Consider the following 25,389-nt stretch of genomic DNA (forward strand, 5'->3'; position numbering starts at 1 on the left):
TTTGGGAACATAGTCATTTTATTTGACGGTTTGGTTCGCGTGGATGATGGTTCTTCAAAATTACTAGGCACATTTTGAACATATGACTTGATATGATCCCAATACTTTGGATAGTTCACTTAAATTTTAAATTCAATACATTGTGCAATTGAATGATGTTTACTTTAGATTTGGGTTTAAATTGGTATGATCCGAGTACTTTGGCTAATTGCTTAAAGTTTTAATGCATTGTGCAAATTGAATGATATTTAATTTAGATTATATGTAATGAAACATCAACTATAGGATACTGCATCGGTCCGGATCTAGTTGAATAGATAGAAAAAATAATTCAACCTTCCAGTCGTCAGGGTATCCCTTCGCTTCTGTCCACCAACTGAATCACGCACCGTGTTGCTATTAGATTTTAGGGACCAACAGAATCCAAGGTCTCCAAGCTACAAATCCCTAAGCATAAAAATTTGCAGTCTGGAGTCCACCGCCAAGCCCACGGAGTGAAAAGTGATCCCAAGAAGGATTACCCAGTGTTCTATTATATAAGCCAGTTCTGCATCCATTCCCGGACCCATATGTCACAAATACTCAGACGAACACATACACAGATAGACATACGACTAAGACATAACAATTTTACACTAGTAAACTACAATTAGTACAACACAACATAACACAACTAATAGGGTTCAAATGTTATTTTTTTTAATGCGCCTGTGCACGTTGACGAGGTCGACCGATAAATCGACACACAATGACTCCCACTGCGAGCCGTACTCAAAAAGACAGCCGTTAAGCTGTTGAACAATGTCTGCAAACGCAGCCCACAGAAAACGTCAATCTACGGCGACCCGCCAATCGGCCACACCAGCGTGCACAGGCTCTTAGCTGACTGTTAGTTTGGGCTGGTGCGGAGTATGAAATAACAAAAAACATAAAAAAGGCTCATAAGCCCTCTCGGTCTTCTCGATGCACCACTATCGAGACGCTATGCAATAACCTTCTTAAAGCAGTTGTCTGTTCAAATATGCCTGAAGATGTTTGCAGTACCGTCAAACCCGTCAACCTAGGAGAGGGGAAAGGAAAACACTATTTGTGTTTCTGAGCAAAATCCTAGTGTTACGTGATGTCCCGCAAGAAAAAAGTCTGATTGAGCTGATGCGAATTAATAAAGTTTAAAGTTGGTTTGGCTTAGCAAACCAATGAATATGCACTATGCTATATTTCTCCTTAGTGGAGAGAAAATGGATAAAAAACAATTTTTCTCCATCACGGACAATTTTTTTTAAATCTTAAAGTTTAGTTCTACAACTAATTTATAGAAGAGACGAAACGCAAACTCTACAACTAAATTAGTTATAGGTTTTCTACCCTTAGGGGGCCTTCTTCTGGATTCGGTGGAAAATCAAAGTAAAATTTGAGATTTTTTGTGTAAAAATTAAAGACATACGAACTTCTGTTTTTTCGAGAGCTGCCCTACTGAAGCTGTAGAGCTAGGTTCTCGAAAGAGCTCAGATATGTGCTGGCGTGGGGACTTCGCGATCGCGTATATGATCGCGAAGGGCTCGAGCGTTTGCACGTTAACGCGTTCGATCGCATGTGCGTTTGTATGTCGCGTGTGCTAACGTGTATGTAACTTCACGTGTATAAATTCTATTTGTGCCTTTCGCATATTCGCGTATATTCTTGGATGAAGCGGACCGTGAATCTAATACTTAATTTTAGGTGTACGGCTCAGATGCTACAAGAAAGTGAGATATTCCATATCACTAGAGTTCCAGGTCATGTCGCCATGGAAGGTGTTGTCTAGTGGATGTGAGCTTTATTTTTTTTGTTGGTCCAACTGAATGTATGGACCTAAGTTGCTAGGACGGAGGGTGACCGATTAATGATCGCGCAAAATCGGACGTTTGTAGGTTCGCGTTTGAAACTTCGTATGCGCTAAAACGTTCTCCTTATTACCGGGATGTTATCAAGCTTGCGCGATCGCGGGCGTAGGTGTGCGTTGTTGATCGCAAAGGGCTTAAGCGTTCATATGTTAACGTGTTTGTCACGTGTTCTCGCGTGCATGTGACTTCGCGTGTACAAAACTGGATTTTGTAAGCGTGTCGCCATTCATATTTTCGGGTGCGTTCTTGGATGGTCACGCGGACCTTCATTATTATATTTAGTTTGCGAAGAACAATCCTCATTCGGACAGGGAGTGACTTACCCCATATCACTAGAGTTCACGGTCATGTCGCCATGGAACGTGTTGTCCAGTGGATATGAAAGCTTTCTTTTTCAAATTGGTCCAATTGAAGGCATGGACCTAGTCTGCTGATACCAAGCATAGCAACCATAGCAATTTATGATGGTGCGAGCGCGGGAGTTTTTAGGTTCACGCTTAAGACCGCGTTTGAAAATTTATAGGAGCTGAGACATTCACTTTATCACTGAGATGCCGTCATGTTTACTAGATTGCGGATGTAGATGCCAGGGATGATCGCGAAGGGCTCAAGTATTTGCATATTTACGTGTTTGTCACGTGTATGTGACTTCGCGTGTATAACTTCGATTTTATTATGACGTAGTGTGTATTTTTGTTTGGTCGCGCGCGGACCGTGAATATGAAGCTTAATTTTTAGTGCATGGTACAGATGGTAGTCCGTTTCCCCATATCACTTGAGTTCCAGGTCATGTCAGTGGTGGGTTAATGTTTGAGATCGCGTTTGGAAATTTAAAGATGCCACGTTTACTTAACTACCGGGGTGTTTCATGTAGGCGAAATGCGGGCGTATGTGTGGATTATTGCAATTGCATGGTCGCGTTTGTGACCTGGTTTGTGTTATCGTGAAAGCCACGAGCGTTTGTACGTTTGTACCTATATGAGTATAGATAGAGTATAGTAGACATATACTAATAAAAGAAATCATAACATGCCGAATAAAGAAAAAAAGATGCGAAGAGCTTGAGTAGAAGTGTATAAATTTTCCTATGCTATTTTGGTATACATGAGTAATGGAAAAGCAAACTAATAGATGTACAAAGAAACAGACTAATGCAATAGAATAGAAAAACACATGTAACCTGCACTCAGACTACTTTAACCCGTCTAAATGCACCAAATGTTGTTTATTTACCATTAACGACAATTGCATTGTGTTAGACTTTCATCGTGCTATCCTGGCCGGGAATGGATGATTCACGTTCGTCGGTAAATTCATTGTACCTTAATTTATTCAATCCAACCAGAGGCGACGCTCGGTTTCACCGTCAACCTGTTCAATATACCACAAAGGCGTCACAATCATCTCTATCTCGACTACATGGGACTTTTTGCGACCAGCTGAGTATTTCTCGTTTATCTCATCTGACGTTACTCGGGTGGGTTCGACGTCCGACAAAATCGTCGACTCCATCCAACATCTAACGAATAGAGCCAATGAAAGATGTTCGTCGACGGGTTTTACTGTTCGCACCGATGATTTGTCAAACAAGCATCTGGTAGAATGCTTTAAATAGCGAAAAGTACACTGAGAGAATATATTCGTAAATCTGCTACGAATAGGTATCGTACAGAAAACTTTCGTAAAATATACGAATTTTTCGTACAAATGATGAATTATACGTAGTTCTACGGAAACGTTTTTATTTTCATTACGAGTTTTTCGTAAAAACCACGAAACGACTTTCGTACGCTTATTACGAACCTGTTTCATTTAATTTTTGGTAAAATACACGAATGTCTTTATAATATTTACGAGCATCTTTCGTAATATAAACATTTTTTCCGGAAAAATCCCTAACATAAAAATGCACCAAAAATTCACATCGCTGAATGAATTTATTCGTAAATCTACTAAAAATAGATTAGATGCTTTCATTTTGTGAACCAACTGAATACATGGTGACTTGATGAACAAAAATTTTCGTAATTTTAAATATTTATTTACATTGCACGAAATTCATCGTAGACAACGAAACTAAGATGAATTTTGTGGATAGTTATAAATCATGGCGTGATATGAATTCGCTTGAAATGTAAAATCTTATGTTCTACACACAAAGAAATATCGTCCTTCTGTATAAGATTGAAATATTTGTCAACCGGTTTAAAGTCATTCATCAATTCTTTGAAAAGGGATAGAAATTTGAATGTTCCTCGTGTAATTCATTCAATCCAGAAAAAAATATTTTCCTCGGTAAATTTCGTAGGCATGAGATATTTAACATAAACTTGTTCATTATTCCAATAGAACGCGAGATTATTCGAACAACCCCTGGTTTGAATTTATATCCATTTTACACTCTCAGTAGACAAGTTTTCAATAAACAATTTCCTTGAAGCAAAAGTAGACGGTGCATTATTATTGTTGAACCAACGAAACACATACGCGCCTAAAAACGAATACGCCCAAAGTGCAGCAGAATTTGTTTAGGCTACCCAAGAAAACAATCGTTCAACCGACTGTTATGAACGTACGGCGCCACGCGCTCAGAAATAATAAATCGCTCTCTTTTGCACACAACTCTGACGCCCATAAGGACGCTATAGCAATGCACGCTGGTTCAATATTTGACTTGATCCCGGCGCACAAGGAAATAGAAAAAGCTGTCCCTTATGACACACACTGCTGTTCCAGCCGTCGCTCAAGCAGCTGCTCTATCCACAGCATGCGGTGAGAGTCCGAGATGCGTGCATGGCTGAGGTTGAACCAGTCATGGGCAGATAGATTTTTTTTTTGAAAATTACTCGCTCGGTATGCTAGGTTGGTTTATCGTTCGGATCAAATTGTTGAACTTCAAGTTTTGGAGATTATTACCTTCATTTAAATTAATTTGTGTGGTGCTGGTGTTAATTTTAACTCGAAATGGATTTCGGGTCAGTTTTTGCTAACCTGTTCAATGAACAGGTTGAATGTACCGAAGCGTCGCCTCTATCCAACCTTCCCGAATGAATAGAATCGAATGCACAAATTGAATACCGGAAGTATTAACTACTATTCTATCATGTACGCCAGTTCTGCATCCATCCCCTGATCCAACTGTCACAAATACTCAGGCGAACACATACACAGATAGACATACGTGTAGCACAAAACACTAGTACTAAAAACTACAATTATTACAAAACGACAACTAATAGGTTTCTACTTATGCATTTATTTAATTGATTAAATTGTTAAATTATTTTAATTATAAAATTAATTTAATTAGCCTATGCACGACGACAAAGTCGACCGATAAATGGACACACAACTGTGGAACAATATTTGCAAACACAGCAAAAGTCAATGTACGACGACCCGCCAGTCAGCCACATCACCGCGCGCAGACCAGTGGTTGAGCGTTTGTATGCGCAGGTGCAGAGTATGAAGAAACATAGAACATAAAAAAGGCGCATAAGCCCTCCGGGTCTCCTCGATGCACCACATTCGAGGCGTAATGCAATAACTATCTTAAAGCAGTTGTTCTTTAGCGCTGATGCACGCAATATACCTGATGATATTTGCAATACCGTCAAACCCCTCAACATTGGGGAGGGAACACGCTGGTTAGCCAAGTAAATATTATATTTTTGTTTGTTTCAAGTGTGTTAGCGTCGAGATGCATCTTTTCAGGTTCGTGACAGTCGTGCTCTTATATATGCTTACCAAGTATAATAAGAACGTAATAGACATTTCCATAATGTTATATTGTGCGAACCAGCTATTAAATCAAAGTTTAGATAAATGAGAAAGGCACAATTGTACCCCTAGGTGGATTAAAACAGGTTTTTTTGGTCCAGCTGAAAGTATGAGTCTGGGCTACTATGACCGAGTGTAGAGACTTCCGGACGTGACCGATTCATGTTTGCGCGAGCGGTGTGTTGATGCTTGAGACCGCGTGTGTAAATTTATATATGCCAAAACTTTCACCTAATTACCGGAGTGTTTGACCAGGTTTGTGTTATCGCGAAGGCCACGTTTGTACGTTTGGAATGAGAGAGATTGTGAATGTATATGAGAGATTTATTATTTATAAGCCAGTTCTGCATCCATTCCCTGACCCATTTGTCACATATACTCAGAGGAACACATACACAGATAGACATACGACTAGCAAATAACAATTGTATACTAATACTAGCAAGTACAATTATTACAACACAACTATTAGGGTTCAACTGTTATATTTTTTTAATGTGCTGTAGAACAAAAATTGGCTGAACCTAAATCTATTATATTATCACCCTAAAAATGTATGGTTTCTTAAAAGGGAATATGAATGAGTGCACTCACTTTTAAGTCATCGCAGTCTTTGTCGTCATTTGACCACGAGGATGTGTCGCATGCCACTTCCGTCGAGTGCCGTCCTTACAGCACCGCCTAATCTTCACTTTGCCCGCTCTACGGACAATCGCACGGTGACTCAGACCGTCATAGAATGAATAGAAAAATGCTGATTGCACCCTGTTCCGGAGTGGCGGAGTGAAAAATCAACAGGTGTGCACTGGGACTTCTTCCGGCGGAATCACAGCAATATCGTTTCTGTCCCTTTGTCCTGTTCCGGGGTACTTCGCCTGCTTACTTAATAACCGCCCATCACAATGTTGGCTCCTATTTTCTCCCGGTGGCTGCCAGCTTTTTCCACACGATGAGCACATTTTGCACCTCCGGCTTCTTTTTTCATCTCAACACCAATGACGCTCTACTTTTCTCTTTGACGTCCGGTCTTTTTCTCCAGTATATTTATTGGTTTTCAAGCGAGCGTGTTGAGGCAAACCTTCTTGTGTAGGGTGTGCCGTGCACGTTCAAATCATTTACCCCAAGAACCATCACTTATAATTTTTTATGCCGCAACTCATTGCCGTAATGATTTTAATTTTAATAATAACTTAAACGTTACAGCGCCTGTGCACGTTGACGATAAATCGACACACAATGACTCCTACTGCGTGTCGTGCTCACAAACACTATCATTAAGCTGTTGAACAATGTCGGCAAACACAGCCCACAGAAAGTCAATCCACGGTGTCACGCCAATCGGCCACGCAAGTGCACATTGGCTCTTGGCTGGTGCAGAGTTTGAAAAAACACAAAACATAAAAAAGGCCCATAAACCCTCTCGGTCTCCTTGATGCACCACTATCGAGGCGTAATGCAATAACAATCTTAAAGCAGTTGTCTGTCACAGGTTCTTTAAAACTGATGCACAAATCTTGAGCGTTTTTTCAAAAAGACATCTGCAATGGGTTACTCTCATTGTTTACTTTCTCTATCGATTTTTACGGCGCCACTATAACACTTTTCACTTATTTTACAGTACAGATCAAAATACTAGCATATTATGCAAAAAGTTGAGGGATAAATGTTAAAGTGACCGAATTATTAACAGAAGAGAAAGTAAACAAAGAGAGTTACTCATTGCTGATATGTCTTTTTGAAAAAACGCTCTAGAAATATGCTTGGTGATGTTTGCAATACCGTCAAACCCGTCAACCTAGGGGAGGGGATACGATATTTACCTCTTGTTGAGGCTTTATATCACAGAATTCGGTATGGTGCCAAATGGCAACAGTGCCAAATGGCAGGTACTTTTTGAGGTTTCAATTGATGAAATTCCAATGTTTTATCCGCAAGCTGGAAATTGAAACTTTGTGACATCTTAGAACTTCACTAAGGTAAGCTTTTGGGTTAATAATATTGTAGATATAGTAAGGGTGGGAGTGAGGATGCCCATCCAGATTTTTTTTACTAAATAACAGGCCGATGAGGGTGCCAGGGTACCACAAATTTATTCTTTTCTAGTTTCCCTGCTTGTATACGGACTAATCGCGACCGTCGACGACGTGAGCCAATCCAAAATATCGAAAACACTGAGTCGCGTCCATTCACAGCTTCCTACTCATCCATCCCGATTAGTTGGTGTTGCTAACTCGCTGCTAGTTTCTCTCTCGCTTTTCTCTCTTTCTCTCTTACTTTCTCTCTCTTTCTCTCTCATAATTTCTCTCTCTCTGACTTTCTCTCTCACTTTCTCTTTTTCTCACTTTCTCTCACTTTCTCTTTCTCTCACTTTCTCTCTCACTTTCTCTTTCTCTCACTTTCTCTTTCTCTCTCTTTCTCTCAGTTTCTTTCTCTCAGTTTCTTTCTCTCACTTTTTCTCTCTTTCTTTCTTTCGCTTTCTCTCACTTTCTCTTTCTCACACTTTCTTCACTTTTTATCCCTCTCTCACACACTTTCTCTCTCACCTTCTCTCACTTTCTATCTCTCCCTCTCGAGCTCAGACAGAATTAGTGCGATTTCTCTGCTGACGGCATTTCAAGTGTCCTCATCTCGACACATCTCAGCATCGTTACTCTCCAAGCAAAGAGAATGCATCTCCCTTCACGCTTCCGCGAATCCTTGTATTTTCACGACATTTACACACTCCGGACAGAAGTGACGCGTATATTCCCAGTTGTGTTATTGCGTCTCCATCCCCACTCCAATGCCCACGCATTGGAATCTCCTCCGCTGACTACCTGTCGAAATCCGACAAGCTCTCTGGTAAACTCATTCAACATCCGATGAAACTGGTCTATCGTTCATCTAGGATGGTGCGTAACAACTACACATAAAGGAATCAGAATAAATTGTTTCGATTAGCTTGTTCCCCTGTTATTAGAAGATCAAGATACTCAACGTGACAATTGAGCTTGCAAAGTCCAATCAGTGACCTGACTAGAATTCTGCATTATGCTTGAAAAAATTCAACAAATTGTTTGACATTTTCGAAATCACATCCGACAGAAATGTTTTTGTTTGCGTGCAAGTTTACAAGCTACGCCAATGATTGGCAAGTTCGGGTACAGCCCTTGAGCGAATCTTGGGTTTTTTTTTCATATTTTCCGAAGACTTCACAACTTCCATGTGCCCACTTGATTGACTTGGTATCATAAGTCTACGAGCAAATGCATAAGATTCCTAACTACCTGTAAAGAACTCAGGGCCACCTGTCGATGCAGCCTGGAAAGTGTGTGCCAAAAAGACAATTGATTACTTAATCTTTTTGAGTCTAGCAGTTTCGACATTCCAACAAGGGATTTCTCTAGATTTTTTATCCTAAATCACTTGGAGATTCAATTGTTGGAAATATCTGCAAAACCTAGTCGCCAAGCATTCTTCGTCGAGATTCTAGTTCGTAGATTTGGGATTACGTTCTGCAGCGATATTTAGAGACCTTCAAATAATCTAAGATAACGTGTTTATAATCAGATAGCGACGGTTCAAAACTATTCGGTACGAGCCAGTTTTTCAACTCACGCATAATACTGTCAGAACAGAGAGGTATATTTAATACCTCTTCACTACAAGATCGCGCAAATGTTGGCCGATTGCCTTTATTGAGTCTATGCAGATTTGTGCTAAAATATTCCATAATTCAGGGCCTCTCAAATTGATATCTGAGCTGCCCCAAATTATATGACAGGCATTTGCCGCAGCGAATCTTAGTTTACAATTTCTGCCACATTATGATACAACCCTTTTGAAATCATCAACAGGCAATTTCCTGAATTTGTTATCAACAAACATATTAGGGGCGATAGCACAAATATCGTAAGTTGTGAGTTGAAAATCACAAAGACTAGGTTAAGTAACGTTCCAACATTGATGATTCAGTTATTAATATACGGTTCTTGGGTCCATGCTGTTGAGGCTTTTTTCTGCCCAAGGCCAGATAGAATCGTAGTTCCTGTACTTTTCCGCTGAAGATTAATTTGTGCTACACATTTAATCAGCAGCACTTATTGTATAGCAACTAGCAGATATCAAACGCGTCAGCTTCTAATCACTTAAAATGAACCCTAAAATGGATATTTGAGACATGAGTATCATTTGTGTACCACGATTGACGAAGAAACTAATTTAATTGTATCAGAGCTTCGCTTGAAACAGCAAGAGTGAGGCCAATGGGACTCCGAGGCGCGACTGGCATATTTTAGTCCCGTCAGCCATTCGGCTCGGAGATACATCTTGACATACCGTACTCCTGTCAACAATCGCTTTTTACGACATGGGATCAGGAACCTAGTGAAGCAGTGGCTGAGATATTTCAATCAGCCGGATGATGCGCGATCTCTACGTTGGTTTTAAACGGAGAAAGATAGCAGACTGTTACTAACCTCCTAGTGAGCCCCACCCAATATAACCTTGGTTGAGGCCGAAAATTCTACGGTACATGTTTTGATGACCATATTCGTTTCCACCCTTTCTTTCAGCTGCTATCGCAGAATGGTGTAGCACCCAATCAACGCTGGTCCAAGGAACAAATGCTATCAATGTACTTTTTTTTTATATCTTTATGGGCAGCTAGGGCCGAGGGTGGTGGCTAGCGGGTTTCATACATCCTTGATCTGACGGACAAAGCTATGGTGCCTTGAACACAGGCAACGCAGATTCAAGGCCATCATTGAAATGATAAGTTCTGCGTTTGAAATGTACTTCCCCAGGTTGCCAGACGAATACCTGCAATTATTACTTGTTGCTTTGTGTGTATGAATCTAATGTTCAGTCCTGGGTGGTGTATGCGTGGAAGGTGTGGTTTTTAGCGTTCGAGTTCAGGAGTGCATATCTGTCTGGGTTAGCGTGGGCGTTTACTAATTGTGTAATAGTGTGATCGCCAAAGGCTCGAGCATTTGAATGCTAGCGTGTCTTTAACTTTGCGTGCATAAATTCGATTTTAGATTCGTGTGGCCATTCGCATATTCACGTGTATTCTTGAACGATCGCGCGCGGACCGTGAATATGATAATTAATTTTTGGTGTATGGTAGAGGAACGTGTTGTTTGGTGAATATGCATCATTCATTGCATCATTCTTGATTGGTCCAACTGAAGGCATGAGTCGAGAGTAGAGAATTCCGAACGTAGCTGGTCTATGATCGCGCGAGTGGTGGGTTAATGCTTGAGACCGCGGTTGTAAAGTTATAGGTGCTGAAAAGTTCACTTAAGTAAGGGGTGTTTTAATGTTGGCGAAATTGCGAGCGTAGGTGAGTGTGGATGATTGAAATTGTAATGTAAATTCGCGTTTTTGACCAGGTTTGTGTTATCGCGAAAGTTAGGGGCGTTTGTGCGCTTTGGATGTGAGTGTATATGGGAGAATATGCTATTGATTGTGTTAGTGAGTATGAGTATGAACCTAACTTAAGATATAGTAATAAAAGGAAAAATAACATGCCGAATGTTTCTTTTTTTAGGTCACTAACCGTGCATTGCAGAATGCCCGAAAACTCTGAACTAGGCCTCGTCGAGTCCAGTCTGTCAGTCTCGTCCTGTCGTGTCTGGGGTTTCCAGGTTACATGCATTCACCAGATGAGACTAGCTTATGTCAGCTTACTTGTGCACTGGTTTCGTAGAATCGAGGCTATCATCGAAATGATAGATCCTACGAGTGAATGCATTTGGCCTAGTCACCTGTCAAGTATTTGTATATGTTGAGATATGTGTGGAGCCTGTAAATAATATTCTAATACGAATAATAATTTATACGTTAAAATAAGAAATTTGTTATATACTACTTGCAGTTTGTTGATCGTTCCTACTTATCTGATTCCATCAAGTATTATTCTCATACTCATCTCCATTGTTCTAAAACCTGGCGACGTCTGATGGCAGAGAAGAATCATTGTTGGCAGCAATGTTGCTCTTCTTGGATGTATGAGCTCGAAAAGGTCATCACAAGAATAAAACGCATGAGACCGAAAATAAATAAAAATAAAATAAAGGGAAGAGTTAGTATTGTTATTGAGTATTAATAATATTCCGATTTTTTTTCGAGAGTTGTCCTACTGGAGCTGTGGAGTTATTTGATTCAATTAAGGCGTGGACCTAGACTTCTGGGATGGAGGATAGAGACGTGAACGATACATGAATGCGCGAGTGCGGGGGACTGTAGGTTCACGCTTGAGACTGCGTTTGAGTGATTACAAGTGCTGAGACGTTCATATTATCACCGGGATGTTATAATGTCTGGAAGAGTGCGAGTATAGGTTGCGTGGATGGTCGCGAAGGGCTCAAGCATTTTTATATTTGTTTGTCGCGTGAATGTGACTTTGTGTGTATACATTCGATTTTATGTAGTTTAGTGGATATGAGCATTATATTTTTGATTGGTCCACCTGAAAGCATTGGACTTATGCTACTAGGGCCAAGAATAGGGGATTCCAGACGAAACCGATTCATGATCGCGTGAACACGGGCATTTGGAGGTTCACTCTCGAGACCGGGATTGTTAATTTATAAGTGCTAAACCATTCACTTAGTCACCGGGGTGTTATACTTTTTATGAGATCGTGGGTGTGGTCGTGCGTGGATGATCGCGAAGGACTCGAGCGTTTGTATGTGGACGTTTTTGTCGCGTGTGCTAGTATGTATGTAACTTCACGTGGACACATTATTTTTATAAGCGAGTGGCCATTCGCATGTTCGCGTATTCTTCAATGATCGCGCGTGGACGTCTTGTCTAGTTTTATTTCTATCCAACTAAAGGCATGAATTTGGGCTGCTAGGATCAAGGGCGGAGACTTCCGGAGGTGACCGATTCATGATTGCGTGAGCTTAGGTTCTTAGGTTCCAACGTTCACCTAATCAATCGGGGTGTTTGAATATTAGCGAGATCGCGGGCGTTCGTATTTGTGACCAGGTTTGTGTTATCGCGTAGGCCACGTTTGTACGTTTGGCATGAGAGATTGTTAGTGTATATGAGAGAATTTGTGTTAGTGAGTGTTAGCATGGATCTAATTGAAAATATAGCAACAAAAGAAGGGTGCCTGCAGAGAGAATTGGGCCCTAAACCCACATTGTATATTATTTGACCATGGCAGTGGATAATAAAGGTCGCCAAGTTAAGTACTAAAATTGATCACAATGTAGCTTAACTAAAAAGAAATTAATCGTATCCCAAGTTTCTGTGATATAATCACTGTAATACTGCTGTGGTGGAAAAGCTCCCGGACCACATCAAGGTACAGTATCATGCCGAGGGAACAAATGCTATCAATGTACTTAGATTCAAATCGATGCATAAAGTAGTAAACTTGGTAGTATTATGTTATCTCACTATCTGACGATCTTGGGTCACGGGCAGACTAAATTGGGTCTTACGAAGCATGGTCAGTCATTCAGTCTTTTATTTTCGGTTGCTCAAATCAATAGTTCGTCTAGCGTAGTAAGATTTAAAAAAAACCAAACATAATTGAAATGAATTTATTCTTATCAGTAAACATAAGATAAAAGTATGATTCTCTATTAACAAGTAGGGTAGATAGACGGTTCGATTAGAAATCCAGATAAACTTTATCAAAAATATTTTTCAATCCATAATTCGATTCAGGTATGATTACTTACCTCATCACACTAAACTGCTGCTGCAGCTGTTGTTGTTGTTGCTGCTGCTGCTGTTGCTGTTGTTGCTGCTTATCGGTACTAAGTTTGCTACTCGTCTTACTGGTGGATGCCACCGACGAGGTATCGGAATCGGACGACGAATCCGATCCATCGTCTGAGTCCGACGAGGACGATGATGATGACGAAGACGACAGAGGCGATTTGCCAGGTGGCTGCGATTCAACCGGTGGCGTTTTTATTGTCGTCATTATTTAGCAGGGCCTGCTGCTATTGGGTCAATGTTTTATTTGCTCCTTCGTTCTCTATTCCAAATACAAACACACTAACTAATTTCTTCCTTTGACTACCCAACCAACTGTCCAATTGGATTACAACGCGTGAATGGTCCTGTGAAGAAAATAAGGAAACGAAAAACAAGTTTATTACTTCAGTTTCAGCTGGAGGAAGAAAGCGAATAAAACATGTAGGAAAAAAAGCAATTGGCGGGAAATTTGAAACAGATGAAGCACAACTAAAACAAAGCCAATTCATCGCACACACAAACACACTTGTAAGAAACGCAACGCAAAGCCAATCAGACTTAATTTATTATTCGAATGCGCCGCCTCGCCATAACTTCTGCCTAGTTAGGTACACTTTTATATCGTTCGGCACAAGCAGCTGAATTTCCCGTTCGGCTACGTGTGAAGTTGGGACCGCCTGCCACGTGCCATGACGGCATAAAGTCTATCAGCTTAATATGAGTGTTCTCACAAATTTTAAGCAAATTGACATATTCGTTCCAGTCATTTCAGCTGTCGACAGTCCATTTCGCATTGAATAGAAGCAAATGCTGGAGTCGTGGCGGGACTTGTTATCTAGTAGACTTCAAGCGGAATGCAATTTGCGTTTATATAGATTAAAGTGGTGAGAACAATTAGCACTTACAAAAAAAGAAACAAAATACAATCATTTAAAAATTTTATGGCCTCTTAATGTACTTGTTACGTCTCCTATACGTAGTCCATCTAATGTGAAAAGTCCCTTAAATATAAACAACACAATTCTGCTGCTGGTTATCGCCCCTTTACAAGAACCTTTTTTTATTAATGACCGGTTGTATATCTTGTTATATGCCAGCATTTTACGTAGCAAAAAATCCTACTAGTAGCAAGTTGTGATAAAAAGGAAGCATCATAAAGAAAAATTGCAGGGCATGAACAGAACAAGAGTCAAACGCACACCGATTCAGCCACAAGAAGAATGAAGTTATTGCCTTTTTCCTTGCCGTTCGTCAAGGAATAAAAGGGGATAAAATACGGTCATAAATCACTATGCTTTGTTGAGACGTGTGCTGCAACATAATTCGCAAGGTCGTCGAAAAGAAAAATGGGCCAGCCGGTATCATCTGTTGCACCCGGGAGGCCACAACATCAGCAGCATCACTGACTGATGTTCCTGGACTAGTTCAAAGTTAGGAAGGAAGAATGATGAAGGTACATTTGTCAAAGGCAACACAGTAAAACGGATATTTGTGTTTCATATTTATTTTTCATTTGTCTCCGTCCTCACTGACTTCACCATCTGAACCTTAGATAGCGACCCAATACATGAACCGGGGGCCATCAGCTTCACTTTTCTTTGCAGATTTTTAGATATTTTTAAGAAATATTTTAGTTTTAGATAATCCGTGTAAATATGATAATTTTGAAAGTAACTCTCATTGCGATTTTATTACCTTCCACCTAATATGACACATTTTCATTGAATATAATATTATCGATGACACAATCTTGCAAAACCGCAGCATCAATACACAGATGGGTTGTTTAGAAGAAAAAAATTTCTTCCCTAATATTTTTTTTAAATCCTTACTTCCTTTTCGAGTTTCACGTACAGGCAGTATTTTTGTTTCCTTCATAGGCTATCCTGCTTTACGTGCCATAAAGGCGGCCTAAATTGTTCAGTTCGTAATACGTTTAATGGCCCTTTTTTGACAATTATCGTTTACGCCAGCTTGACAGCAACGCCCAGTTGAATAAACATCCAACGCGTTGGACTAATGTAGGATGATTTAATCTCACTGGGCGGTTGACGTAAACGATTATTGTCAAAAAAGGGCCATTAAACGTATTACGAACTGAACAATTTGGAACGCCATTATGGCACATAAAAAGCTGGATAGGTGTCTTGTGTGAGCAATGGTAACGCTGAACCAAGGCGATCATCGAAATGATAAGTACATTGGGTCGCGAGTTCAGTATATTTGCGTTTGTGCATCTTTGTATGAGGTTTCATTTGATTGCACTTTGGTATGATTGCATCATTCCGTTCCGAATGGTGCATGGATGTTTGTGATTGCAAAGATCTGCTTTTGGTATTTGTGAGTGCGATTGTAATTCTTTATCGTAAAAGCCTCCAGCGTTTGTATGTTAACGTGCTTGAACGCGTGCAATTTGTTTCTCGCGTGTGTTACCGCGTATGTAACTTTGAGTGTATACATTCGATTTGATCGGTTATCCTCGAACGGAAAGAAAAAATAAACAATACCTTTTTTACGCAGGCTGGAACAATATATATCAACCTAAATTTTCATCTTTCACATATTATTTTATCACTTATTTTAAAATTTTCCTCCAACGCTAATCAATATTCGATCAGTTTTTTCAACTAAATACTCTCTTCGTCCTTCCTTCTACTGTTTTTCCTAGGCTTAATTTAAAGTATTTTTCGAAATACAGCTTTTAAGCTCACTATAAGTATCCAGCTACACCAAATAATGCAACCTGATGCAATCACACGTACCCTCTCTCTCTCCCGCATGATGGCATGGTCATTGCTGAGACGGATTAGAAGCTCTGGCTGGTCTTCGTAAGATACACTCGGCAGATTACTCGTGTATTGATACAGGGCTGAAAGTTCAATAGCATCCGATTTCTGATGTGGCAGCATTAATTTGTCCACAGTGCGTACTGCAAACCCTTACATTCATTTTCGGAGCTTCTCGAAAACTTCGGATGAAGTAGTTGCACACGTCAAAAACTCGAGAGCATCGCCCTTGCAGCATAAATTGTCGATATCACTAAATTCGCAACCCTTTGTAGACGAATTATACAACTACTCCTCTGCACCGTTGGAGGGCATTGCGTTGTATTTTGATCCCCAATGGGAACAGGAGTAAAATGTTTCCTTTGCGTCGAACTTTTTCCAGCTACTGGGTTTGTTTCAGGTGCTCCTATTTTACCTGCAACTGCAGCTGGTTTCCGCACTCTACTTTTGCTAACTTTAACAATACCACTCTTCCTCTAATTTCATTTTCGTTCGGCGCTGTACCTGTTCCTGCTGATACTTCTTTCTCATAGCGACCTTAAGGTTCAACTGAGAACGCCTCAATAAGCCATCTTGGAAAACGAAAAAAGCAGTTTTCTCACACCTTTGGGAAAATCATAAAAATGAATCAATCCCCGAATCCGGCTTTGGTAGAGTAGGGGAGACCGGGGCTAGTTGGCGGTGTTTTCAGTTTTTACCGCTTTGATTTTGGTAGATTTTGCAAAATAGAACAAGTTGCATTAAAGGGTAGACTGTTGGCAACACCTCTGAATTTTATTAAAATGTTTGATATGTTGGCTTCATTTTTAGAGACAAAAATATGTGTCGCGGAAAAGCCGTCAACTTACCCCAGCCTCGGGGTAAGTTGGTGGTATGTATGGGGTAAGTTGGCGCACTATCAGAAACTAAGTAATCTAGTGGAAATACAATTACATGAGTGGTCCATATGAAATGTGCCGATTGTCTTTTCAATAAAACTGTAAAGTATTTCACACTTTTCATTATACATATTTCAGTCTCAATACCTCGTCATTTTGACTTCGACGCGTACTCCATATTCAAAATCAAATTTTCGATATTCTTCAGGCGATTGGCTGAAATAATTGTCCCCTGCATTGACGAGAGACACAAGAAAAAGTTTCTCTTACTTTGGAGTGAATTTCAGAAAATATATGACTATTTTTGCACTATAAATAGTACCGCCAACTTGCCCCGTGTTCGTCACCGCCAACTTACCCCAACGGCATATTTTATAAAAAAAAGGATTTAAAAAATTACTTTTGGTTATGAATAAGTAAAATATCTATACGGATGCTGAAAGCTCTTTTTACGCACTATCAAAAAATATAATCATTCGGGGAATAGATTGAAAACCACCTTAAATAACACAAAATGTTTAAAATTAAGAAAATTTACAAAGTATGCTCAAAAACACAATATCGCCCACAGTTTCTACAAAACATAATGTTTCGCAACAAAAACACATTGAATAGTGCGTGTCACATTACTTGAGGTACACAACGAGAGACAGCGCTTTATGTCTAATAGAAACGGAGAAAATGGGGTTCCGCTAACTTACCCCAACCGCCAACTAGCCCCCGGGCTCCCCTATTACTGATTGATTTTTATAATGATTTTTCCAACAGTGTGAAAGAACTGCTTTTTTCGTTTTCCAAGATGGCTTATTGAGGCGTTCTCAGTTGTACCTTAAGCTCAAGTTAGTTCTCCTTAACCAACCTCTGTTAGACACAGTCCGCCTCGAACCGGCGATGTTCTCCTCCATGGCTTTTGTTTGCTCATCTGCGGATAGCACTGTGGACGCCTTGACACTTCTGGAATCCTATTCATCTATCGTCGACAGAGGGCTTACGCAGTTCTTCGTTCACCTTTCGGTTGCTCCTGCACAAACAATATTGTCTTAACCATTTATTTTTACATCAGCGCAGGCATGAATAGTCGAACTATTTGTTACAGGTCCACCTGATTCCTTTGGGAGATTTTTTATAATTTTCTTAAGTATATTTTTGGTGTGAAACGGATCTGACCAGCATTTCTGCCCTACCCAAAAATCTGTGCCCCTTCAACCCAAGTTTAAACTAGGACGTGCTAGCGCATGGGCGCCATATAAACACCTTTTTCAATGTGAATAAATTCATTATATCATTGTTATTATTATTGGTTGTTGTGCATTCTTACCTTTCCATTTCTATAATTTACCTTGATGCTGGAATTGATCAGTATTTGTACATTTTTTCTTCCTTGATCATAAGTTTTTAGATATCTAGTTTCACTTCTGTTTTCCATGAATTCTGCTATTGTGAGTCGTACAGGTTCCATATTTCGATTTCACTTTCTGCTTTACTTTTGGTTATATATTCCTTTAACTTAACTCAATGCTTCCGCTTTTTCAAGGATAAAAAGATACTGAAATGATATAGAGAAAGATATATGAGTGAAGTGAGTTTATAGCTAGATATATAGTGGCCACTCAGTATGGTTCAACGGATAAGCAATGGGAACATGGTTAGATAGCTTTTGTGATATGTTCACGAAGTTGGACATTATTTTAAGATTTTAACTGTTATATTAAGCAACAGTTGTCGAGTAGACCAGTAATCATTTTTATATCGTGCATGTTGCCATTTCATAATCTTCGGTTGATCATTGCCAGTGATTCACTGGCTCACAATCGAAATGCGCCTCGTTCAATCTGGCACCACACGTTAATTCCCCTTACTGAGCCAACGGGCAAGGAGTTTCGAGCGAACGTAGAGCGACTCTGATCTAAAAACGCATAAGGGTTAGTGTTGTTGTTTTTGTTTTGTCATAGTAACGCAATCGTCGGGAGTCCACACTTTTCAATTTAGAATTTCTTCACCCATCTGGCTAACAGATATCACCGGGCTTTCCAAGGCTTCAATGAATGATTGTCGCTCGCCGCACATGCGACTGGAAGCTTCTGAGTGCACAATGCACAACCTACATTCCGCTTGCGCTGCAGCCATTAGAGCGAGTGTTACATACATCTCCTTACTGCGAGCAACGTTTACTTTCGTTGATCGACCTTTTTCCATTTCCATGCTGCAGACGTACAATCTGAATTCCTTCTGCTTGTACTCACTTTTCTTGCAATAATGGCACACTAGTCTTATTTTTCTTCCCAAAGATTGCGTTCATCGCTGAATCCAATGATACACTTTCCCGTTTCGCGACTTCCTCTCCATTCATTAAATCCAGTTTCAACTTGTTTTTTTTGTAAGGCAAACGTTTATGTGATGGTCTCTCACCACACACACAAGCACTAGACTTGATCAAGTACTACACTCATGGTATCTACCACCTTTTTGACATCCATTCTCAAATCTTGACATCATCCTCAGCGTGTATAAACCTTACACCCTACACGAGCTTTAATTCGTCACCTTCTAATTCTATGCTCCGTAGTACTGCGTCAACGTACGTGCCGTTACTGATCGACACAATAGAAGTATCGACTCAGTAGAAGACGACTTCGCAGGATTTCAAGAATCGCTCGATGATAAAGAGGATGCTCCGATAAAGAAGTGTCTGCTAAGGCGTAGTCCAATTCTAACGAGATCCAAGACTGTTGCGACCAAAGATGCTGCTAAATGAAAATTAGCTGTTGAACAAAAGTCGTTAATTAAAAAAAGAAGTCGAAGATAAGAATTAATTAAAATTGCAAGTGTTCGATCTTGTGTTCAAAAATTTGTTGAACTAAAATAATTCACTTTGAATTTTCCAAAAAGGTAAGAATTGTAATATTTGTGTAACGTCTATTTTAGAGTGTATTCGGTAAAATGTTATAAGATTCTTAGAGAAGAGATGGTAAGAACAAAGCATTCATTCGAACTTGAGCCGTGATCAAGAAAGTTCTTTTACTTTTATATACTTCACATCAGATTCAAACAATATTCTATTAGGACGTTAAAATTATATGATGTCAATTTATAGGTTCTGAAAGGTTCACTTTACCACGGTGGTACTATCACGTTTTCGAGATCGTAGGCGTAGTCATGCGTGGATAATCGCAAAGGGCTCAAGCGTTTATATGTTCACATGTTTGTAGTGTGTTCCAGCACTGCCGGCACTCGCATAACAGTCCCATATGTTTCTTCATGTGCATAAACTTAGCACTACCACTTTCGAAAAAGTAATTGTAATTGTAATTTATTAATTATACGAGGGCCTGTTAGTTACACTTTACATCAGGTCAAGGAAGATAGACTTAGTTAGAATACAGAGGAAAGTGAAGTATGAGACATGGATTAATTGTCGCTTAATTGTCGTAAATTAGTTGTGAAATCCAAAAATTTGTCGCATTTGTTCTTTTAACAATTTGGTATAGTAGTGCTAACTTTACAGTAAAGTTAGCACTACCACCCTAGAAAACTGCATTTTTCCAAGGTTCAAACACTTCAATCACACGTAAACATTTTTTTTTATTCAATTCGTTTATTTGGTAAGGCACGTTTGCGTTAGCTTAAAGGTGCCATTTTTTTGTTTTACATTTTGAATTTCTTAGAACACATTTCAATATTATTTTGTTTTTATATAATGAAACCAAAAAAAAATTACAGCTTACTTATACGTAAACAAGGGGAGAGGTAATATAATATTCGTAAAATTAGGGGGACGGGTCAATTTGTGTGTTCTTTGTATAGTAATGCACTTTGATTTTTAGAAGGGAGATTGTTGGGGCAATTAATTATTAACTAAGTTGAACATTTTACAAGCTTATTAACTAGGGGGAGTGGTTCAATTTTATTAAGATTAGGGGAGATTAGTCAGGGCTATTTTCAGGTAGTGGTACTGGTGGGAATTTCTTAACGAGATTAAATAGTTATCAACTAAAACTAGAAGATAGGGGGCACTTAAGTTTTGGGAAGATATTCAAGTGGAAGAAGGGGGGTCAAGTCCGACATCTGTGTATCAGAGACATGGGAGAGAGGGTGGACAAAGCTGACAGGGCAAGGGAGGAAGATATAAACTTTCAGTTTCCGGCATCGGGAATCAACAGCAAGGATTACAGATTTGGACGCATGCATCATGTATTGGGACGCCGGGCGGTCTGCCTTGAGCCGGCAGGGGGTTTTCCGGAGGATTTCGTAGTACGGCTCAGATGCGGATCGGCAACACATCGCGTTGCGTTAACTGTAGGTCTCGTGTTTGTTGGGTCATTCGACAGAGATGTTTTATGTCGTATTGGAGTCGCATCAGACCATCGTTAGGATACGGTAGGCGGAAGAGGGCACTTCTGGGAATAATAAGATAAATGATAGGGGTAGTTTTTAAAAACGTATATGCTGCCGCTAGAAGCATAATTGTCCCATGTGTATAGGGATTCCCATAGCACATGGGACAATTATGCTTCCAGCGGCAGTATATGAGGGACATGTAGAGGAGATTGTGGCTTGCCAGTACATCTCTAACCGGGACATTGGGTGATCTTCCTCGAACCCGAAGGGAATCGAATAGTTGAGATCTGGCAGAACGGTACTCGTCGCATGCTCAGACAATATGTTCAATATCGTGATAACCATTGCTACAGGCGCAGATAGCGCTATCCGCGAGCCCAATACGTCGAAGATGAGCGTCTAGCATGCAGTGATTGGACATGAGCCTAGATATCAAGCGAATTAAATCCCGACCCACATCCATTCCTCTGAACCAAGGTTTCGTTGATACCTTCGTGATGATAAAACGTAGACACCGTCCTAACTCTTCATTGCTCCAAGACGTCTGCCAACTTTCTAGCGTCCTCTGACGAGAGATATTGAAAAAATCATTAGATCACCCATTGATAGACGCAATAAAATATTATTGCAAGAAATCCGTGACCAAACGCCATCTCCCATTACTGAAAACAAAGTGGTCGTTCATCTTTCTATCGGATTATTGGTACATGATAAGAGAGCAAGTGAGAATTCCACCATCGAAAGCTGCCGTTCGCGTTCGCGTGACGAGCAGCGGCGCGGTAGATCTTCTGTGCCGGCGCGAAATCCGGACAAACCTTCTTGGCAAAATCGAATATCCAACGGTTTGAATATTCCACGCTCTCGTTAGTACTGTTTCGGTTTCGTAAGCGCCGGGCCGTGCCCCAAAGAGTGCTCATTGATGTTTCTCTCGTTAGCCCGCCGACGAACCGGCGCCTGTAGCTACGTTTTTTGGCTTTCATCAAACTCTTCATGCGCGTTTCTGCCATTGCGTACAGTCGGTAACTGGCTGGCAGCCCGTCGTCTCTGAAGGTCTTATACGCGGCGGCCTCCTCCGCGTACACGTACGAGCACTCTTTGTCCCACCATGGGTTGGGAGGACGCCCGCGAGAGTTCGAGTCTGGTACGCGTTCAGCCTGAGCTTGAATCGCGGTATCGAGAATCAAGCCAGCAGGAACCCGTACTCTTCCTCCGGAGGAAGCTCTTGAGTGGACTGTCGGATATCGCGGACGCGTAGCTCTTCTAATCAATATTTCGTGTGAGGTCTTTGATTGTATTCGGTGGCGCTGAACCGTTAGCAATATTAATTACGATTGGCAGATGGTCGCTGCCGTGGGGATCAGAGACCTTCTTCCACATGCAATCTAACCGCAGCGATGTCCAGCAGAGGGACAGGTCTAAGGCGCTCGGACGGGCTGGAGGGGCAGGAATCTGTGTCATTTCACCCGTATTCAAAATGGTCATATTAAAGTTGTCGCAAAGCTCATGGAGTAGGGTAGATCAATTATCGTCATGAAGGCAATTCCATGCCGTACCGTGGGAGTTAAAGTCACCTAAAACTAGCCTCGGTGCGGGGAGGAGTTCCGCAACATCGCAAAACCGTCGGTGGCTGACTGAGGCTCTAGGGGGAATGTAGGTGGAAGCAATGCAATGGTCTTTGACTTTAATTCTGGTTTGGCAAGCGACTACTTCAATACCTGATGTCAAGGGGAGGTCGATTCGGTTGAAAGAATAGCACTTTTTGATCCCCAAAAGTACTCCTCCGTAAGAGTCTTCTCGATCCAAGCGAATAATATTAAAATCGTCGAAGTGTAGGGTTATTTCTGAAGTGAGCCATGTCTCGCATAGGGCAAATGCATCGCATTTCAAATTATTTAGTAAGATTTTAAACGAATCGATTTTCGGGATAATGCTTCTGCAATTCCACTGTAGAACAGTGATTAAATCCTTGACCTCGTTCGATGAATTAGCCATCGAAGGATACAATCGCTGAAAGGAGGGGCCATTTCGCAGTGAACTGCATCAAGAATGTTTTTACTGCGGGGAGAAAGCTTATCAAGATGCTTTCAAGGGGGTCTGAAATATTTAAAGCTGTAAGAATACGGTCCACAATGTCAGAGAAATTTATTAAGCCAGCGCTGGTTTCTTTCTCTGGCGGAAATATGGGAACACTTGAAGTTTTTGATGTTCCTGGAAGTGTTGGGAACTCCTTTTCTGAGCTCAGATTTTTGAGGCCGGGAGCGACTTGCTTCGGTTTTGCTCCAGTACTTCCTCAAGAAGTTATTTTTGGGGTACCTTGAGGAGAAACCTTCTGGCCTTTACAACGAAGTTTGGGAGAGGAAATGTTCCTCCTTTTTCTATTGCTTCTAGGCACAGCAGAAGATGTTCCCTCCTGGGGTTCATCACAGTAGTCTTCACCAGTAGACAAGTTGGTATAGATGTTCGTAGAGGCCGGTGGCATAGCTATCTTTAGCATTTCTGCAAAAGATCGCTTGGAACGACCCTTAAGATTCTCCTCACGTTGTTTGTACGCAGGGAGCGTCGGGAATTCATGCGGGTTTCCCACACAGAAGTGACACTTCGATATCCCGCCCACAGGAATCATCCACATGATTCCCGCTGCATTTCCCGTAACCAGCCTTATTACTACAATGGGAGGCTGTGTGCCCCAATTGTTTGCAATTAGTTCAGTTCATGACCCGCGGCACAAGCAGGCGAACAGGCAGACGAACCTTGTCAAAGAGGAGGTAGTTGGGTAGAGCAGAGCCGGGGAAGGTCACCCGATAAGAGTCTGAGTTGACGTATGTTTTTTCCCGTCAGTTGCGACTGATGCTGAGTACTGCAGTTTTCACTCCAGTATCTTCACTGGCTAAAGCACGAAGTCTTTGAAGGAGACAGTCCCATATTTCAGCAGGTCCTCGCAACTTAGACTCGAATCGGAGACTACCCCGCAAACTTCAACCCTGTTAGATGGAATATACACTCTGTACTCCTCCGTAAAGGGTCCGTAGCCAGCAATATACCGATCCGTCAGAACGCAAGAAATCTGCAACAGATTCAAACACTTTTTGTCCTTGGTCCGGAAGATCACGAAGGGCCCGGTGGCCGAGCTAGGATATACTTTGAGCCGGAGAGCCGATTTTGTTTCGATGTCCATCTTACCTTGAGATGAACCGCCGTCAGGGGAAGTCATTTTTGCACGGGCCTATTGCCCAGTGCACGGTAGCAAGACAACCAAGAAGGGGAAACGTAAACTAATACTTAACTTGTGTAGGTAACGGTACCCGGACGGCTTATTAGAACACTGCTTCACTGGTCACTGACCGGCTAACGGTACTCGGAAACAGAAACACAAAAGAAGGGAAAAATACTGAAACCTCGACGAGGCGGAGAGTGAGCAAGATAACCTTGAACGCGGATTAGCACTATTCTTCGTCGCTATAGACTGCACGGCAATAAAACACTTCTGTCTCGACTGAGCGCTCGGCTACGAGTTACGGTTTGTCCGGAATTTTCACTCAAAGTGAATTTTGACAGCATGCTTATTGGCCCTTCTCAAAAAACGCGCGAGAGATTATAACTATTAGAGGTCGCATGCCGCTGTTAACACTGATGGTTTATTATCTCGCTCTTACATATGCTACGCCCATTAGTTTGACACATACGGGTACACACATGTCAAAGTAATGGGATACAATATGCTAGAGTGAAACCCAATGTTTCAGTCCGTGAATATATGGAGACGGTAGACGCTTTGCTTCCTCTAGTAGTTATGATCTCTTTTGTAAAACTAGACTCTCTCTCTCCCTCGTTTTTCGTTGGAGTAAGAAGGATGCCCAGATTTCAGATTACCTACTGCTATATAATGCAAGTTCTCCGAATATAAGAGTGAAATACGATTCACACGATACGTCAGGCTTCCGTCACCGGTAAAGAACGTCAAGAGAACGTCAAAGTTAGTTACATGCAGTCACACACAACATCAACGACACGGAACGTTTTGAC

At 41.0% G+C, this 25,389-nt stretch overlaps 1 protein-coding gene across 3 annotated transcripts in view; it reads right to left on the minus strand.

The window, feature by feature from the left end:
* The window catches only part of LOC131685679 (histone-lysine N-methyltransferase ash1), a 96,863-nt gene that overhangs the window by 44,703 nt on the left and 26,771 nt on the right, over window positions 1-25,389 (minus strand). For all 3 annotated transcript variants that reach the window (XM_058969560.1, XM_058969559.1, XM_058969561.1), the window contains one exon: window positions 13,343-13,729. In XM_058969560.1, the coding sequence (XP_058825543.1) occupies window positions 13,343-13,590 (248 nt within the window). In that variant the 5' untranslated portion in view covers window positions 13,591-13,729. The remainder of the gene's footprint in view (window positions 1-13,342; window positions 13,730-25,389) is intronic.

The sequence above is a fragment of the Topomyia yanbarensis genome, chromosome 2 (assembly GCF_030247195.1).
Source record: "Topomyia yanbarensis strain Yona2022 chromosome 2, ASM3024719v1, whole genome shotgun sequence".
Lineage (NCBI taxonomy): Eukaryota > Metazoa > Arthropoda > Insecta > Diptera > Culicidae > Topomyia > Topomyia yanbarensis.